This window comes from Drosophila melanogaster, chromosome 3R, assembly GCF_000001215.4.
Source record: "Drosophila melanogaster chromosome 3R".
Lineage (NCBI taxonomy): Eukaryota > Metazoa > Arthropoda > Insecta > Diptera > Drosophilidae > Drosophila > Drosophila melanogaster.
This window is the reverse complement of record NT_033777.3, coordinates 25,094,416-25,112,566: the sequence shown is the minus strand read 5'-3', so window position 1 is coordinate 25,112,566 and position 18,151 is coordinate 25,094,416. Positions and strand designations below refer to the sequence as shown.

General features: G+C 39.8%; 6 protein-coding genes across 12 annotated transcripts; 2 read left to right on the top strand and 4 right to left on the bottom strand.

Moving 5' to 3' along the window:
* The first annotated feature begins 50 nt into the window (after positions 1–50).
* On the top strand, positions 51–3,341 carry Nepl16 (Neprilysin-like 16). The gene is made up of 11 exons (NM_001104442.2): positions 51–211; positions 281–639; positions 707–1,103; positions 1,166–1,458; positions 1,510–1,677; positions 1,741–1,824; positions 1,882–2,157; positions 2,213–2,469; positions 2,532–2,587; positions 2,655–3,039; positions 3,098–3,341. Exons 2-11 carry the CDS (start codon positions 397–399, stop codon positions 3,195–3,197), a joined length of 2,259 nt encoding a protein of 752 aa, NP_001097912.1. The 5' UTR covers positions 51–211; positions 281–396; the 3' UTR covers positions 3,198–3,341.
* Positions 3,342–3,534: 193 nt separating this feature from the next.
* On the top strand, positions 3,535–8,897 carry CG34027 (uncharacterized protein; the record flags this gene model as incomplete). Its single annotated transcript, NM_001038979.2, has 15 exons — positions 3,535–3,783; positions 3,846–3,981; positions 4,041–4,223; positions 4,279–4,490; positions 4,544–4,644; positions 4,704–5,566; positions 5,620–6,301; positions 6,357–6,476; positions 6,540–6,949; positions 7,015–7,326; positions 7,380–7,751; positions 7,808–8,061; positions 8,127–8,309; positions 8,364–8,630; positions 8,682–8,897. 15 exons carry the CDS (start codon positions 3,535–3,537, stop codon positions 8,895–8,897), a joined length of 4,560 nt encoding a protein of 1,519 aa, NP_001034068.2.
* A 52-nt stretch (positions 8,898–8,949) lies between these two features.
* On the bottom strand, positions 8,950–10,014 carry CG45095 (uncharacterized protein). The gene has a single exon (NM_001300590.1). It carries the CDS (start codon positions 9,998–10,000, stop codon positions 8,960–8,962), a length of 1,041 nt encoding a protein of 346 aa, NP_001287519.1. The 5' UTR covers positions 10,001–10,014; the 3' UTR covers positions 8,950–8,959.
* Positions 10,015–10,420: 406 nt separating this feature from the next.
* On the bottom strand, positions 10,421–14,895 carry CG33095 (uncharacterized protein). 2 transcript variants are annotated; one of them, NM_176561.3, is made up of 6 exons: positions 14,849–14,895; positions 14,098–14,732; positions 13,854–14,033; positions 13,660–13,792; positions 13,107–13,371; positions 10,421–12,625 (listed from the first exon to the last, which is right to left on the bottom strand). In NM_176561.3, the coding sequence occupies exon 6, from the start codon at positions 12,435–12,437 to the stop codon at positions 10,821–10,823; it is 1,617 nt and encodes a 538-aa protein (NP_788738.1). In that variant the 5' UTR covers positions 12,438–12,625; positions 13,107–13,371; positions 13,660–13,792; positions 13,854–14,033; positions 14,098–14,732; positions 14,849–14,895; the 3' UTR covers positions 10,421–10,820. The 2 variants fall into 2 exon arrangements, with proteins under 2 accessions (NP_788738.1, NP_001027210.1); NM_001032039.3 differs by having other exon boundaries at positions 14,098–14,895.
* Positions 10,421–14,895, bottom strand: CG33096 (uncharacterized protein). Of its 6 annotated transcripts, NM_001300588.1 has the most exons (6): positions 14,849–14,895; positions 14,098–14,732; positions 13,854–14,033; positions 13,660–13,792; positions 13,107–13,371; positions 10,421–12,625 (listed from the first exon to the last, which is right to left on the bottom strand). In NM_001300588.1, exons 2-5 carry the CDS (start codon positions 14,559–14,561, stop codon positions 13,288–13,290), a joined length of 861 nt encoding a protein of 286 aa, NP_001287517.1. In that variant the 5' UTR covers positions 14,562–14,732; positions 14,849–14,895; the 3' UTR covers positions 10,421–12,625; positions 13,107–13,287. The 6 variants fall into 5 exon arrangements, with proteins under 6 accessions (NP_001287517.1, NP_001287518.1, NP_001356926.1 ...); NM_001370006.1 differs by lacking the exon at positions 10,421–12,625 and having other exon boundaries at positions 12,782–13,371; NM_001300589.1 differs by having other exon boundaries at positions 14,098–14,895.
* Positions 14,896–16,467: 1,572 nt separating this feature from the next.
* fd96Cb (forkhead domain 96Cb) lies at positions 16,468–17,555 on the bottom strand. Its single transcript, NM_079772.2, has one exon. The coding sequence runs from the start codon at positions 17,447–17,449 to the stop codon at positions 16,634–16,636; it is 816 nt and encodes a 271-aa protein (NP_524496.1). The 5' UTR covers positions 17,450–17,555; the 3' UTR covers positions 16,468–16,633.
* Positions 17,556–18,151: the final 596 nt, after the last annotated feature.

Below are 18,151 nucleotides of genomic sequence, written 5' to 3'. Positions count from 1 at the left end.
AAAGCTTTGGCTAGAGCTTTCCCGAGCACAACCGAGAGTTGCCAGTGGTCATTTCCTTTTTCGGCAGAAAAGTGATTATATTGTTAAGTTAATTTAATCGGATAAAGATATATACACTTGATTTTTAAGCTGCATATGTAGGTGCGTCAATTATTTGATCGAGTGTATAGCTCATAAGTCCTGTATATAGATCTCTGGAGGCAAATGTGCGGTGAGCAAGCAATTGATATTGATTAGTACCCCGTCAATAAATGAATATATCTTTCGAACCCTTTGGCAGTGCTTATCACAAGTCCCCGACCAACCGCAGTACAAATTTATGTAAATGCGTGAAAACTTATGCCCATCAACGGAATCAGCAGAACGTAATAACATTTTCAGAGTCAAAACCAAACAATGACAGCTGATTCCAGTGCACGTAATGTTTTTCGAAAGAACGGCGTTGCCGGCTTGGGCAACAACGGTCATGGCCGGAATCTTATTACGACCGCCAATCCATCCGGAGGAAGTAGCGCCTCGCTGCTACAAAAGCAGTTGTCCTTCAAAACGCCCGTTGGCTCCAAGCAGATGGGCAAATCCGATGAGATCGAAATGATCGACAGTGCTAACATCGAAAACTTCAATACTCGATATAATAAGGTGAGGGGGTCACAGTGCGTATGATTCATATTTGCATTCTGTAATTCGATTTTAATATGACTTGCAGAACAGCATTATAGGATGGATATGCTGTGCCCCGTGCATTTGGCTGCGCACCTCGGCGGCAGTGCACAAAATGGCCATCACATCAGCCACCCTGTTGGTGACCACATTGCTGGTAGCATCGCCCATATTATTTTTGATAAGCACGGCACCCTCACCTCTGCCAAGAGATTGCTACATGGACGGGGATCGGTGCTCGCCGGCCGTTTCAGCACCGCCGGAATGCTCGGATCCCATTTGCGAGGCGGTGGCCTCCAGCATCCAGGCCAGACTCAATTGGAACAAGGATCCGTGCACGGAGTTCAAGAAGTTCAGCTGTTGGCGCAACACGCCCAATAAAAATATAACGAACCTCATTGAAATGGGAAACTCACAGAAAAGCGTCGATTCACAAATGCTGTGTAAGCTGCATCCATCCGATTTGCGAGGTACATATATTAAATAAATATGCTATATCTTGCAGATCTATTCCAGAACAAGATTATGAACGGCAGCTTTGGTATATTGCACAATTTGTTTGAAAGCTGCTTGCAGCAGACAACTAACTCAACTGTCATGCACAGGATATTTGATTCCCTAGGCGGTTATCTGCCTGTTGGTTCGGTGGGACCATCGAGTATAGCACCCTTAATAGCCAAGATCTATGATCTCGGCCCCAGTCCGTTGGTAGACCTATATCACGACCTTAGCTACGGAAGGCGACCGCACATTCTACTTATTATTAGTGGACCCAGCACTTCGTCAACTATCCTCGAGGTAGGTCGGTCTAAGTTAATGGAACAGATACTAATTTGCAAATGTACTTAGCGAAAAATACGTTGGATGAGTCCAAAAGCCCCGCCTAGTCGTATTCGACAAGGGGTACCGAAGTTGTTAGCCGATTTAATCGAGAATTTCCTACCTTACTTCGTGTCATATGCTCAAAGAGTTTCCGAGAAGGATACTATTTTTGAATTTATAAAGGACCTAAACAAGGTGAACTCGAAGTGCGAATACTAAAGAGCTAATAGAATTTGAGCATGTAAACTTTTCTTACAGCTGCAAGTTGAACACTCTCGTCGAGGATTCTGGGACAGCACTGTTTTATATAATGTATCCAGTCTACAAGACTTGTACCCAGTTGTAAGTAAACATACCGAATTTCTAATTATTTATAATATATATTATATACATTTTCAGTTAAATTGGACATTGCTTATACCGCAGAACTGGAGCGGACCCATCGTTGTTAGGAATAGTGATTATCTGAAAGCCTTAGAATACTTTCTCACCAAGTACCCAACTAGAGTTGCACACAATTCGCTATTATTGTTAAGTGCTTTACAAATATTGCCACGTGATTATCCGAGCCCCGAAGTTTGCACCCGATCCACCATGTGGGCATTGCCCGAATTATCATCTTCCCTATATATTGCTCAACATTCATCTGAAGACCTAAAGGACACCACAAAACGAGTAATTATCAACCGTGTCAAATTGAAAACATATGCTTTATATATTTCTTTTACAGGCTGAGATCATATTTAAGTCATTAAAAGCGCACTTGAAGAGAGCGCCGTCTTTAAAAGGAGCTGCCCTAGTGAAACTATCGGCTTTGAAGATCCAATCGCAGACCTGGGAGGGATTCTCAAACACAACGGACTTGTTGAAGAGTCTCCAACCTCTGAATATTACGTCCGAATGCTGGTTTCAAAACATTTTGGAGATATACAAAAAGAACAAACTGGAGCCGAATGATATCAGTTTGAACGGCGGCTCCCATGATGCGTAAGTTGTTACTTCGATAGAATGTCATCTTATTTTGTAATTATACACAACTTTTGTTGCAGTTGGGCATATCCCATAGTGTCGACCATTTTTTATGATACGCTGAGCCATTCAATCGGTCGGTATATATGTAAAAAAAATCTATAAGCCAGAGTAAACTATAATATTTCCGTACATATTTGCAGTTGTCCCATTATCCGTCATACTCATACCATACTTTAATGCTGTATTGCCGCCATATCTGCACTATGCTTCTGTTGGTGTTTCCATTGCCAAAGAGATTTTGCGTTCCATCACAAAATCGTTCGACGAAAAGGCAATGCGTTGTGTGCCGCATTCTGTAAATATATTCTCGAACTACAGCCGCATGGATATACTGATTCATTCGGGAGGAATGCAGATATCATACCACTCAATGCTTTCCCTAACCGGTCCCATCAAGGGAATGGCCAGACTACCTGGTCTGAATCTAACGCCGACGCAAATCTTCTTTTTAGTTTCCGCCCAGGAACTGTGTGCTGAATCGAACTACTTGGGCATCGATACAAACGCTCCCGAATTCGATAATATGTGAGTGTAAATATTATAAAAATGACTAGTATTCTAATGTTATTAACTCCGTTTCCAGATTGGGTTGGCTCGTTGCCCAGGGCGGGAGTGCGACTGAAGTTTTCAAATGTCCATCGGGATCCATGATCAATGTACAGAAGACCTGCAATGTGCTTTAAATATTATTTCGACGTCAACTTGGACTATCTACTTTGTCTACGATCCCAATTGAGTTTAAAATTAGTAGCTCTAGTGACTTACCTACTAGTATTGTTTTCTATTTTAAATGTAAAATGTATATTTTAAATAAATATACTGTTAATAAATTGTTGGTTTATATTTAGAATATTTGACTTGGTATACAACTTTATTTGAGAACGTGATCAAGGTAGTCGCTAACCTATTTTCAAAATAATAAATTTAACAAACAATTTTATTAAAATGAAAAGGCAAATTACTGCTGCATTACTATATGGATTTCTAATAAATCTATTGTTACATTTAGCCAAAAGTGAAATGCCCGACAGTATGAATGCAATTCTCATCAAATGCCCCGAGAACCATTCGAACAAATCCTGCGAGACGCAACTGATTGTCAACATTCATATGAACCCAAGCTTCGATATGGAAAACACGGAAAAGTTTTGGGTGGTCGATAAGGTCTATGATCCCTCGAAAGGAAGCACTTTAAAGATAATATCTCCCTATCTGATTGTGGTTAGCAGGGGCGAGCCTGTTGTGATGTACCCTCTTCGGTTTCTAAAAGTTAGTAGATTTTGAAACTATTATTTTTTATAATAATAATAAGTGGTCTTCTATAACTTCAGTCAATTAATAATGAGCCAATTTCCGTGAAACCCCCATATGAAGTCAATAATAATGCGGAACATGGTGGTTCAGCATCCTGCGCGACTAATGAAGAAACAAATATAAAGAGACGTGAGATGAGAAATGCAACCAGATGTGAGTGATTAATTAGTACGATTGGTGGCGTTTTTAATTTATATATGATTTTTTTTTAGTGAAAAGAAATCAATTTCCATTCTTGCAAGCCGGAAAATCAATTGTTTCAAACATTTTCGGTGCGCAAAGGCAAAAGAAAAACACACTACCTCGGCGTAGGGATAAAAGGATCAATGATCACCAACAAAAGGACCTTTCTAGTCTGGGACTTGTTCAAATTTTGGATACTTCTGTCACAAAAGGTAGTTGTATGATTTCAGATTCCTAATTATGCTTTTGAATGTGTTTTTTTCGCAGACTATCCGGATTCCTCCAAAGAATTTGTACATTCATATAAAAATACACAGAGTAAAGAACTCGACAACCATAAGGAGTTACTAAAATGGCGCGATATTTCTAAATCAAAGTCTGAAGACTTTTCAGGAAAGAGTCAAATTAAAACCCACCCAAAAGAAAACTTAAAAAGCCTAAACAACGCAGACGATATTGATACCACACTTTCTCAGGAGGTATATCAAAGTAGTAACAAGTTTTAAATTACTTAAATAATTGTATATTTTAGGACACAAAAAACTATGAGCCACAAACTATCGAAGCTAAGCTTAATAAACTGTACTCAAATTGCGAAAATCCTGAGAAGGAACCAGTACCCGATTATCTTCTGTAAGTAATAGGTAATAATTATTGCAAATGGACAAAAGATACAAATATTTTGTACTCAGATATAATAGAGAGACACAGGAAGCTAGAACTAAAGAAATTAATAAAAATTTTGATAAAAATTATGTCCCACCTCGGAAAAGTATGTTTGATTCGAATGAACTTCCATACAGGAAAAATCATGAAAATATTAAGTTCAAGTCACCTCTAAAAAGCCCTCATGATGTACAAGACTTTCCGTATGAAAATGTAGATAAGCATTTTACTTTGACGGCATTTCCCAAGCAGAAAAGTGATTTACATGAAATGGAAAATGAAAAAAATAATTTTATGACATCCGATAATAGGAAAACGAATACCTATGATTTTCCAATTGAGAGGGAAAATAAATATTTGAAATCGCATTCCATTGATAATATTTATGATTTTCCTCAGGAAAGTAAAAAGCACTATGAAAACTATAAGCCAATTTTGGAAAAGGCCTATTTACCCGTGGACAGTATATATAAAAAGAAAAACTTTAAAGGATCTAATCATCAATATGAACTCGATTTTCCATTGGAAACTGTAAAGGATCAATATCATTTCAGGAATCCAGTCGACGGTTCAGCGAGTGCTATGGATTTTCACAGTGAAATGGGAAGAAAGGAAAATAATTTTAAAAACCCGGATTATAGTTATTCACCAGAAAAGTCATATGACAATAGCCTTTCCTTTAAAAATGAGTTCGAAAGTGGTAATGAAAACATAAATTTTAACGCACCTAAGGAAAATTTGAACAACCACAACTTTAACTTTGATACAAAATCAGAGTATCAAAGTTTACCCGAAAGCAAAGTTAATGATTTTTCCTGGACCCATGGAAACATTGGAGACGAAAGCCTTGATTCTATTGTGACCCATCATATGAAACAAAGACTTCCAGGTGAGCTAAAATTCTATTTCAATGGCGTGCAATCAGTAATTGTAAAATTTTAGGTAACGATAATGATTTCAATTTCGATCATTTGAAGCCGGCTAGTAGTCAAAAATATTTAGACTTCAGTTCCAAGCCGAAGATGAATCCATATTTGAATTACCCAAAGAGCAATTCCTATAAGACGTTTCCACGATCAAGATACCTAAAAAGGATGAAACGATCCGCGCTTGAAGATCGTCATATGGAAAACGATGAAGATTCTGATTTGGATCCAAAGTATGATACCGATCTTAACTCATTGAAAGCGTTGAACTTGAAGCACATTGATGATAATGGTGAAATTCCATGTGATACTTGCGGGGGCAAGAATAAAAAGAAGGATGAAAAGCCCCGAACAATGTGTAGTAATACTTTGGAGGATCCCAAAAGCATGGAAGGTAAAATCGAGAATGTGAATACCAAACTGGATGATGCCGTCCCTTGTGACACGTGTGGTGGTAAGAATAAGAAGCCAGGAGGGAAACCCTTGCCTAGTGGATTGCCTTCTGAAATCAACAGTTTAAGTGAGGAAAATGAAGAGCGTCGCTTGCCCGACTATATGATACCTTGTGAATGTTGCAAGAAAGCCAATAGATACAGATACACAGAAGGCAACCTGGATTCTGCATCCTGCGGCTGTGTTACCAACCCAAAAGTGTGCAGTTGTGAATCCTCCAAGTTATCCCGAGCTTTAAACAATACGTAATTGTTTAATATATATAATAATTTTCTGATCATTAACAATTTCCATGTTTAGTTTAAAGGAATGGAGCTATACGATTTTTAATATGAAGAATCCTGTACCATTTCTAACCACCAAGCTGCGTGTTTTTAGAAGGCGTCACAACACGTGGTGGTTGGTTGTTCCGATAGTAACGTGAGTTTAAATGGTATGGTTATAGTGATTTAATAACTTAAAAATTATTTATTAATGAACTAGGCTTGATAGTTTATCAGGCATATTTGCAAATGATGACTTTTCGGCTGTGTTTACTTCTCACATCGATATGATTCGCCTGGAGAAATTAACAGGCTTTTCCAATCGAAATCTTGCTGTTCCCAATGAAAATGAGAATACATTTGCTAGAAAACGACATGCCATTACCCTAAAAGACTTGCAGAATAATATTGGGAATAGTGTTCTGCTGGATGAATCGAATAAGGACGTATCTATTAGGGAAATAAAGAGATCTTTCAACTTGAAAGCTCAAAAGCAGGATAGTATTAAAGGGTTAGAAACTAGAAGCATCAAAGGATTGGGATATCTTCCAGTGACTATGAATGCGTTGGATAATTGCCCTCATAAGGACAAAACCCTATGCCTAAATATTCGGGACGAGAAAGTACCAGGTGGTAATCCAAGCACTATATATGTATATATTCGAATTTTTTTAGTCATAATCTTATTTATTTAGAATTTAGTATAAAAGTGAAGATACCCTTTCGAGAAAATGCTTTCGTTATGCGCGATAAGCATATAGTGAAAATATCAAGAATCGTTACCGATGCAACCACAAAAGATGCGCTTCAAATTTCGATCGATGTTATAAACAATGGTTTTCAAGCCCAAGAATTCATCATACATATTTGCAATTGCAATATTTTAAAAAGTGGATCAGCATCGAATAGTGCCAGAAGATTATTACAGCCTTATATTGGCCAAACCATAATTTTTCTATTGCCCTTGATAGTAGGATCGAAGAAAAACAAGAAATACAACTGTGATGGTAGGTTTGAAATATATTTGTAATTATTTTAATGTGCTATCTAAACTTTAAAGTGATCGTTAAGGCGAGCACAGAACTTGATGACAATGATATCAATCTAGCGAAACCCGTTGACCCAAAAGTAGGCGTGGTTGCCAAAAGGACAATGGACATTAAATGCCACTCGAGGTGCTTTTGTGTTTGGCGTTGTCGATGTCACTGCATCGGAAAGCTGGAAACTTTCATAAACTACAATGCTTGTGAAAGAATGGATCCCAAGTCCGAGAAAGAGGCTGGACTCATCTACAATTGTCCACCGGGCAACGAGCCACAAGATGTGTGCATCAAGGACGTTTTCAGCGATCGAAATGAGGAGATAACTTGCAATCTCTCCTGTAAAGTAATAGCCATTGCATTGATAGTTCTGATTTTACTATTCATATTGGGTAAACCTATTATATACTGCTTTAAAATGCAATATAAAATATCTTTCTTTTCGCAGGACTTTTAAAGGCCATTCTCGGCATCTGCATTACTTGCATAGGTCGATTTGGCTTCGACACTGTACAGCCTGGCAGGACATACGAATACACATCCTGCATTAGGATCTTTTTGATCAACTGCTTCTTCTTCATCATATATCCCTTTGCCTGTTGGTTCAAATGCTTCCGACCAAAGGCGAAGGACCTCATAGATGCTAGTTCCGATTGGGATTGCATTTCCCAGGACGATGAAACACCCGAATGCTCCTGTAACGTAAGTGGAACAAACTATATGGATTTCCAAATTTGTATCTTATATAGATAAGAATTATGCTTTAGAAAAAGGAGTCCAGTTCAAGTTGCCGACTCCATGGTGGCCAGGATATACAAGATAATCTAGTGCTACCCTTTGCTCCACTGCATGAAAATGGTTTATTTAAGGACGAGAAGTCAGACGACGAGGAGAGTCATTTGTTTATCCTAGAAGTGTTGGAGGAAAGCAAATGTTCCCTGACCAAGATGGTAATTATGAATCGTTTTTTTTTTTTACAGAATATAAAGAGTTCTTCTTTGCAGATGAGTCAAGTCTTGGATCCTGGTCAGAATGTCGAGCAGGCCACTGAAAGTCCAAGTGTCGATGATATGGCGGCCGAAGAGTTTGTGGAAAGTCTGATGAACTCGCAATTGGCTTATAGAACATTGAGTTCGCCAGTTGGCGGAGTAGTAGACATCCCGAATAAGTATCAGTATTGCGTGAAAGGGTTCTTTGTGCAAACTATAAGCTCATCGTTTGAATTCATGAGCTTTCATCCATTGTCCCAGTTTGTGGGAATCACAGAGGAGGTAATTATTATATCATCTCATGTTAGTAGCTTATTACAAATATTTCCTTAGAACGAAGTAAGGACTCTGCCACAACCTCAATACATCCACTCCAATGAGTTCTCTAGAGTGTATGCTAATAAAATGGAGGTTCATAAGGCAGGTGATCTGTCAGTGGTTCCTCCACCGAATGTTCCTTGCATCAATATCGACCATGAAAATCACTTGGAAAGTTCCTTTGTTAAGCTTGCAGCGCAACAGGAGCAAATCAAAGCAAATCAGAAATAAAAAATTATAATCATTACTTATTTTTATTAAATTTTCAATAATTTACATTCTTAAGTTATATGCTAATTCAATGGAACGTTGTATGCAGAATGTTCATTATATGGAGTCGTTGTCTCTATATGTCCATCCATAGTTTCAGCTATTCCTGCCCTGATGTCTATTAAACCACTTCCATCTGAAACCTCACTTGAAGTATCCATTTTGATCTGGGACTCGGGTGAAGTAGTAGTTTTGTTATGTTCATCGTAGTACTTAATAAAGTAAACTTCCGTCTGATTCGGAAATGGACTGACTACATCCACTTGATGATTCGAAATTGGCTGGCTTATGGAAAACTCCGAACTTGTTTTCAGTAAAGCCTCCTCCCTTTGCAGTTCATCCTTTATAGTCTGGCCAGGATCCCTAAATTCGTATACGGATGTATTTTCAGATGCCTGACCCTGGTGCTCATCCGGGGAATCGTAGATGAATCCACCATTGTCCACCGCTGAGGACAAAGGATTGACTGACACAACTTCTCGATTGCTATGCTGCTGATTGCTTTCATATGCGATATGCGATGGCCGAGGGTCGATTGGGGAGTATGGTTGACCTACTGAATTAACAACATTGTGGGCGTTGAAATCAGATTGAGATTGAGTCACATAATTTATGATCGGTTTTGGAGTGGAATTGGGCACAATGTAGTGGTAATGTATGTGCTGAACTGGTCGTGGGTTTTGTATTTGCAATTGAAAATCTGATGAGTAAGTGGATTGAGTGTTTACTTGTGATCCGTACTTTATATGCGTAGCTGATGGGTTTTCATTGATCTTGGCTTCTGGAGCAGCATTTAATTGAGAAATATCATGGGGACAGGGATTTTCTGGATCAGTACTCGATGTGCGAGTTGTTTCACCTAAATAACTTGGCGGTGGCAGGATGTTCTGATTAATTTCTTTCTGATTTACGCGGTTTACGATTCTCCCAATCGACTGAGCTTCAATAAGAGAGTTTTTTGTTGAATTATATGTATTATTATCTTTATGAACGGCAGCACACTCTCCGTGGAAACTTCCAAATAAAATTATACTATACGCCACAAGCACTCTTATCCAAAGCATTTTTTTTTTTTGTATGAAGTGAACAAATGTTTTCACAAGAGACTATCAACAACTGTCTTTAATCCGCTTTGCATTCGGACTTTATATGGATTCCAGATTACATAAATACACTCTGAATTGCTCGGATTATGTCAACGAATCCCAACTATGGGCCTTATCCAAAGCGAGCTTAATTTGCTTGTTTTTCGGTGAAAGTCAAATCGAATGCAATTAATAGAGGCTTGATTTGCGTGGGTTGTCAAATTAATACGTTCATAAAACCAACCAATTGTATAAAAGTTTCTCTGAAAGAGTATGAATATAAACAAAAAGCAGTGAAAGCGTAATATTTTCTCAACTTTAAGAGTTTAAAAACCATTGTACATTTGGGAACTTTTCAAACCCCCCACACAACAGGCGGCCAATGAATAACAACTAGATGCGTTACTTAGCTCTTTATAAAGATTTTATTACTATAAAATGTATTACAACAAATATGTAAAATGACAATAAAATGAGGAGAAAATACACTATTACACACATATATATGCTTTGCGAATGTAGTTAAGCCTAAAACTTAGCCCCATATTGTTGGCAGGGCATTATAGTGTTACTTAATATAAATGCAAAATCACTGTAAAAATTTCAAACTTAAGGTACTACTAAAATTATTATTTATTACTTGTTTATTATTCATATTTAGATTCGATTGATATATAAGACATATATGTATGTATGTTTTTTGTGGTTTTATATTTTGTATATTTTCATGACCTATGAATGAGCTATGCAGAGACACTTTAATATCGGCTTTCGGTTTTCGGCTTCCTAGCAAATGGTTTTAACAGGTGGTTTCTAAAAGTGGATCAGGCTTATAAGTACTCGTAAAGGGGTTTACATTATTAACAATTGTGGAATCTTTGGGGCCTCGTTGTAGGGATATAAAGTCTTCAAGGTGGCTTGTACTCTGCACTGCGGCATCCCTACTCACATGAAATTTGTCCATCTTGTGAGGGGCAACCAGGTGAGCCTCGCCCACGCCATCAGATGTCGGAATTTTGCTAACGTTACGATCGCTGAGGGATAATGAGATGTTTTTCTCCAAAGGCGGTTCACGGATCTGCTCGGACAGTCGACGGATGTTCAGGGGTAGTTCATCCTTCGATTGAGTGGGAATCGATAGGGAGCTGTGTCTAGAATGCAGCTTTTCTACTTGAAGCAATAATCTTGCTTGAACATTCGGACACAGCAAATTACTATTGTTTTGTTGTACAGATTTTCTAACATGGTTCGGCAATGGACTGGATATCTCCTTCACCTTGTCCGGTAAAAAACTAGCTGACTTGCTTTGAATGTTGGCTTTCAGATCGTTAGAAGGCTGGTCGAGAGACCAGATTTTATGCGACGTGTTGCGATATTGCGGAGAGAATGGAGCAAAAAGCAATCCTGGCTCATTTAAAAATACTTGATCATCGTCCAGCTCCGTTTTCGAATGCTTCAACTGCGGCTTTGCACACTTTGATTTCTCAGTTCTGGTCGAAATTAGTTTATTGTTTATGGAAGAAAGGGATTTTTCGCGGTAGAAATTTTTCTTGGGAAGCCGTGAGATTTCCACAGCAGCATCTGTTTGTCTCTTGACCCACGGATCGATATTGTGATGCATGGTGTTTGAATACTTTTCCGTTTTGGGGGACAAGCTGTTCTTAATATGCGAGTTCTTTATCCATGGATCCGAAGGATACACCAAACAGCCCGTACTCCTATTGTTCGTATCGTAGAGAAAGTTAGCTTTGTCTAGCTCCAAGTTGTTTGGGGAAGTTTGCTCCGATTTGCTAATCTTATGGGTAAGCTGTCGATAAAATTGATTGTCTGAATTACTGGAGAGCTGCCTTGCTGTTTGGGTACCTAATCGCGAAGACTTCGTGTTCTCACTGTCGTCGGAAATTATGATGGCCTGTTGAAACCCACTCTTGTGTAACGTCAGTCTCGGAGACAGCGATTTTTGCTCCTTTCCAATTACACTTTTCAATTGCAAACAACCCTCGGTTGAATTATCTAATGCGTTTTTTTCCGACGCTGAAGAGAGTTTCGGGTCTTTTAATTTACTAATGGTAGATTTGTTACCAGTATCTGAGCTCAGTTTAATTTTGATTTCTTCGTTTGCTTCCGCTTCTGAGCCATTCGATTTTTGGGCCTTCTCGCAGTTGCATATTAGAGTTGATGAAATGGATAAGACGTTTTGACTGTCCTTTAGAGATCGGTTAGATGCCACTCTTTTTATACTTTCAGTGTCGATTTGTTGGGACACTTTGTTATTTAGATATCGACCGGAAAGTTGGGTATGCTGGCTATTTATATGTATATTAGCATTCATTGGTGAATGTGGAGAAAGTACTGGAAGTGTTGGAGCAATATTTGGTTGTTTTAAACGAGAAACAAAGAAGCCGTTCGACTTCATATCGGTTAATGGTGGGTCATCTTTCCTATTTTGTTTACTATGTCTGTTTCCGCACGATTTACTTGATAGTTCCCTGCTTGGGAACTGTGGTGAGAAGGGTTGGGCTTTTGAATATGAGCCCGACTGTTTTTGCTAAAGAAACTTCTGCTCGAGAGCTTTAGTAGAACTCTGGCTGGAATTTGAGGCACCTGCAAGAAGAGCGAACACACACACATTAGACATTAGCTGATCACAAATTAGAGAGAAAGTTACAAATCATAAATGGTAAGAAGATATTCACTGTTTTTCCTAAAAGCGTAGAAGCCAAACAATAAAGTGGTTGCAAGTAGAAAACAGTTCACTTTCAAAGTATCAAAAAATTACTTTATTCAAACTTCTTGTCCTTAAATATTAAAACCATATTACTGTAGCATATTGCTAACAGATCGTTTTAGAACTTAATGCGGTTATTGTTTGATTTTTCTACCAATATGGTTAAGTATAAGATGATATGACCTATGCTTATTCAATTAATACGGGGACCAGGATCACAATGCTGTAAGAATGGGGATCTTGGTGCAAGTCTCCTGACAACTAGTTAATTATAATCTTTTAAAAAATGCAATTCTCGAATGTATTGATGCGGCTGAATAAATAATTACATTGCAATACTTATAGTTAATTACAAACCATCGTTTTCAATCCGTTTGACATTTGTGTCCACATTCTTTTTACTTGTTTCGCTTCCTGCCGCAGGGGCAGGATTCGGGTGCTTTGAACTTAGGGACGCACTACCGGCGGCAGGGTTTGAATTAGATATTACGCCCGATGTAGTGTCGCTAACGCCTCCGTCCACATTATTCTTTAATTGTCATTTGACGAGTTCCACCGAAAGAAATTTGCGCAGTCGCTCGTAATAATGCGGATGCAGTTCCACATCATTATGTCCAGCACCCTGAAATCAAAGTTTCTCATGAGTTTGCAAATTAGGCTAAGTTTTAAGTCATATCATTAAATAAATAAATAAGAATCGATACGATGAGATCACATTGCTGAGAAAGATTGATTGAATTGCCAATTTTAATGTTTATGAAAAGCTGTGAACTTGATACGAGACACTTAATCGATTTCAGGGAAAACGCTAGACTATTAGAATGAATAATAACAATAATTATTCCGGTTAAAATGCTGCTTAATAAGTGCATAACCTGCTCTAGGCGGGTAATCAATCAAGAGTAATTACCTCCACCCAAAACGGCTCGACAGTCTTAGGACACCGCTCGTAGATTCCGATGCCATGGGAAAAGTCAATGACCTCATCATCGGTGCCGTGGATAACCAGAACCGGAGCCTTCACCTTAGCCACCTTATCAATGCTGCGTGGAAATCCGATAACATTAGAATTGGCTATGAACGCAATTCAACGAATTATCTCACCTGGGAAAGGCGTCGAAGAACCAGGTTCTCTTTGTGTTCCTAAAGACGACCCTTAGGCCGGACATCAGCGGCGAATGGAGTATCACAGCGCCGACCTCGTGACGCGAGGCCAGGTCCACAGTGGGCACAGTGCCAATGCTTTGGCCATACAAGATGATTGTCTCCGGGCTGATGTTGAATCTGGTTTGAGGGTGCATAACGAGTTAGCAAAGCGGAATCAATGGGGTGAACTAGAAGAGCTTACCTGGTTCTCATCGCCTGCCAGGCAGCCTCGATGTCCGCATACAGATTCTTCTCGGACGGCTTGCCGCCACTCATTCCGTACCCGGAGTAGTCGTACCCAAAGATATTGCAGTTGATCTGGGAGCCCAGGGTCAGGTAGAAGCTGCTCATTTGGCCCAAATCCACTGCATTCCCGTGGGAGAAGAGAAGTGTGTACTTGGCATTCTTGCTGCACCTGACATAGATGCAGGTGATCAGGTTGCCACGCGAGGTGCGCGTAAAGAAGGCCTCCACTTTCGATTTCTCACGTTCAGAGTACTGCCACTCGGCGCGGTCGAACAACTGCAGGTTGTACCGGATGTTGGTGTCGTCCGCCGGGGTCAATTTGTACGTGGGCTCCGGCGGCTGGAAGGCCAACTTGGCCGCAATGGGACCCGGACACGGGGGGCAGCAAAACATGCAACAGAGCTCGCTGATACTGAACATGCTCGCTCCGTGCCTTGAATGTCTCTACGGAATGCTAACGATTTCGATTTCTCGCCTCAAATGCACGATTACCATCAACAAAGGACTAACGGAGTTTTTGGGTTCAGACTTCGGGTTCGGGCCAATTCGCGTCTATATCATCTATACGTGGACGAGCAAGATGTCAGTGGGCTAGGCGACGGGGGTGACGAGACAAACATAACATTTCGGGCTCAGTTCGCACACAGAATTCAACATAATCGAACGGTTAATGGGTAAATTGTCTTACTGAAATTTGGTACACTCACATTTACAAAATGGCAATGTAGATAGGCAAACAACCACAAAGAAGTAAGGTGGCTAAAACGCCCTAAAAAACAACGGCGCTTTTGGTATTTTTAGTGTGACCGCCTGGGCAGCGAGTACAAAACACCAGCGAATCGAATCTCTATTTTCCCCAGAACGAACTGGAATCGGAACGAGGGATATATTTATTCATTCATATTCATTTGCCTTGTTAGGCAAATACATTTCAATAATGATGATTTAAAACCTGTCATGAAATGTGTGCCTGCAAATCTGCAAATAGTTTTTAAAAACTCTCACAAAGCGTGTTCAAAAATGCAGACCACCTTAGAGGAATATTTTAAAGTAAATTTGGGGAAAATTTTATATAAAAAGTATCCACAGTTTTTGAGATGTGTCCAGCTATGAAGTAGCCCATATATATAAGAGCCCTTAAATATTTTGTGCATGTAAATCGGATTTGTTTCAATATTATCTGCTTCAATACTTTATAAAGTTATGTCATACATAACTCTTCACGTTTATGTACATAACGAATGTTTGTATGCACATTTTTCAAATTTGGTACATAATACGTAGTCCTACAACTAATTGGTTGTACCAAACCAAAATTGTTTCCTACTTTTATAGTTTCTATGGAGAAAGGATTTCACCCGGGCTCATTTGAAGAATCCTAGTTTGGTAATAAACATATTTAGAGAATGCTATTCCATAAGACCAATGCGCATAAAACAACCTGATCTTATCCCATGCATAAAACAACCTGATATTATCCCATGACTTTAAGGATGTTAAGTAATAATGTGTATTGTATTAATATTGGCCAATAGACTTATGTTTTGAATATTACAGTTTCATCTGGAAGATCAAAATAATAACCTGAGATCAAAAACACTTAAGTTTACAGGACTTTCCCTAGATAAAAGCAACTTTCAACCATTTTTTCGTTAAAATATTTTCTGTAGATCATTGAATTTATGTAGTAAAGTATTTCAAAATTCGGCTTCCAAGTCTGTGCCACCTTTCTTGTAAGACATAACAAACTACATTCCGCGCCGTATCGACCGACGACCCCGCTCCCCCTTCTTTCCAATGGGTGTTTTATAATGTATGTGGAAGTGGATGTGGATATGGATATGGATGGTAGCGAAGGCGAGGTGTTCCGACTAGGGTTGAAGTCAAACATATGTAAGGATGATTGACAGCTAATGGAAACAAAAGCAATTCGAATACGTGTGTGTGCATGTGTGAGATGCAAATGATTTGCAAAACAAGGTAGGAAGGCAAGTTAACCATTGCGGACCTATTTTCGACCTGTAATCGAATTAATCGGCGTCTATTTATATATTTACAACCTGTAGTTTGTTTTCGAGCTGCAATTATCTAAGGAACCAAATAGATTGGATGTTAGTTATGTACATAAGTATATTCCCTGTGGCAATAGGAATTGCAAATAATACACAGTTTAAACTTCACGACGGAGATAATAATTATGGGTTTTACACATTATTCTAATGGTAAACTAAAATAAAAAAATAAAGTATCGGGTGCTACAGCTAGACTTCACAGACCTACATAGTTGTATAGTTTAAACAAACATTTAATACAATTATAGGCAGTTCTTTATTGACTTTAGAGATCTTCTAAACTCAACTGTTTACAATACGGCTTCGTTTAAATAAGATGAGTACACAAGTAAATAACATAAGATTACAATAATAGGACCACTAGTGAGTATGTTTTAGACATAGCTTGGTTTAACTCTAGTTTAACTATAACTTTCATAATCAAAAGACGGGCAACGGGCCGTTATGAAAAAGCGGCGGTGTTTTCTGGTAGCAAGGTATGTTGCCATATTGGCCGTTGTAGAAAAAACTTGGGAAGTATAACTGATACTGCGCGGCGAGTTCGTTGAAATTGAATGGCAAATTAAACGGCGGCTTTTCCAACGCGACGGCATCGGGACTGCCGTACTCCATGGGCACTAATCCCTCATTTGGCGTGCTCGCCGGATCCGGAGCCATGAGACTCTCGATGGTGAAGGCGCGCTTTGGCCGCGCCGGAAGTTGGGTCACAGTCGTCGGAAGGATCGGCGGAGTAGCCTTGTAGGGTGACATTTGGGCAGCAGATGCATTGGCGAGCACATGACCATGCCGCGCCGGATCGGCAAAGGCCATCTGCGTTAGCTGATCGTCCAGATAGTGGGTCACCATCTCCGTATTGGCGGCGGCGGCTAATTTCCAGTTCGAAATATCCTTCTCGAGCTGCTTGACGCGGAAACGTTTTCGCCGCCGCAGCAGGCTGCCATTCTCGAACATATCGAAGGCCATGGGATGAAGTGTCCAGTAGGAGCCCTTGCCGGCCTTGGTCACATTCCTCGGCACCTTGATGAAGCAATCGTTGAAGCTGAGATTGTGCCGCAGTGAGTTTTGCCACTTTTGCGTGTTCTTCCGGTAGAATGGAAACTGATCCATTATAAATCGATATATCTCACTGAGCGGCAGCAATCTTTGCGGCGAGTGTATTATGGCCATGGCCGTTAATGATATGTACGAGTAGGGAGGCTTCTGATCACCGTAGCTCATTTTCAATGGGCGTGGCATTGCGAAGAAGTCGTTTCAAAAATTCACACAATCGTTCCCCGTCCGCACCAAATAATTCCTTATGGGGTTTTTTTTTTTTTTTTTGAACTTCAGAGCGATGTTTTCTCGGCGGCAGCAGCGTTAAGACTAATGCGAGGGGCAGCAAAACTTCATGTTTTATGGAACTGGCTGCTCGCAAAGAGCAAGACCGGATTTGGAGAGCTGCCTCTCGCACACATGCCCATGCCCAACCGGTGGTGGTATGTCAACTATCCACAATCCAGTATCCAGTACTCACTATGCCGAGCGAGAAGGCAATGTTGGCCAAAACAGGTCTCGGATCTGGTTGTCCTTGTCTGAGCGGCGTGCCAATGGGAATCGAAGGTGTTGTTTACGGCGAATTTCGAAATGGGTTGCCCGGAGAGTTTGGACCAATCATCGCGTATGCGATTACCCACACACAATATAGCCTAACACCAGGAGCAGCGTGGCGGAAAAGCGTTTTGTCCCGGCGACAAGGCAACAACGGCAATAAGGCCCCATTTTTTTCCCATCGCCATTTTCAATTTTCGTCGAGATAGCAGCACAATCGCATTCACATATGTGCAAATGTGCTGCAAAAGCACAATTGCAAGGGGAAAGCCCTTGATTTGCAAGCTTTTGTCAATACCTGTTTATTTTATATGAATTGTGGGCGGGTCGGAACATGAAATAATAAAGGAA

What these genes read in the sequence shown, in the direction of transcription:
- Nepl16 (NM_001104442.2), top strand. Translation starts at nt 397, where the DNA reads ATGACAGCTGATTCCAGTGCACGTAATGTTTTTCGAAAGAACGGCGTT. An exon ending in TCAATACTCGATATAATAAG is followed by an intron (nt 640 to 706) that starts GTGAGGGGGTCA and finishes TATGACTTGCAG; the next exon opens with AACAGCATTATAGGATGGAT. An exon ending in TAAAGGACACCACAAAACGA is followed by an intron (nt 2,158 to 2,212) that starts GTAATTATCAAC and finishes TTTCTTTTACAG; the next exon opens with GCTGAGATCATATTTAAGTC.
- CG45095 (NM_001300590.1), bottom strand. Translation starts at nt 10,000, where the DNA reads ATGCTTTGGATAAGAGTGCTTGTGGCGTATAGTATAATTTTATTTGGA.
- fd96Cb (NM_079772.2), bottom strand. Translation starts at nt 17,449, where the DNA reads ATGCCACGCCCATTGAAAATGAGCTACGGTGATCAGAAGCCTCCCTAC.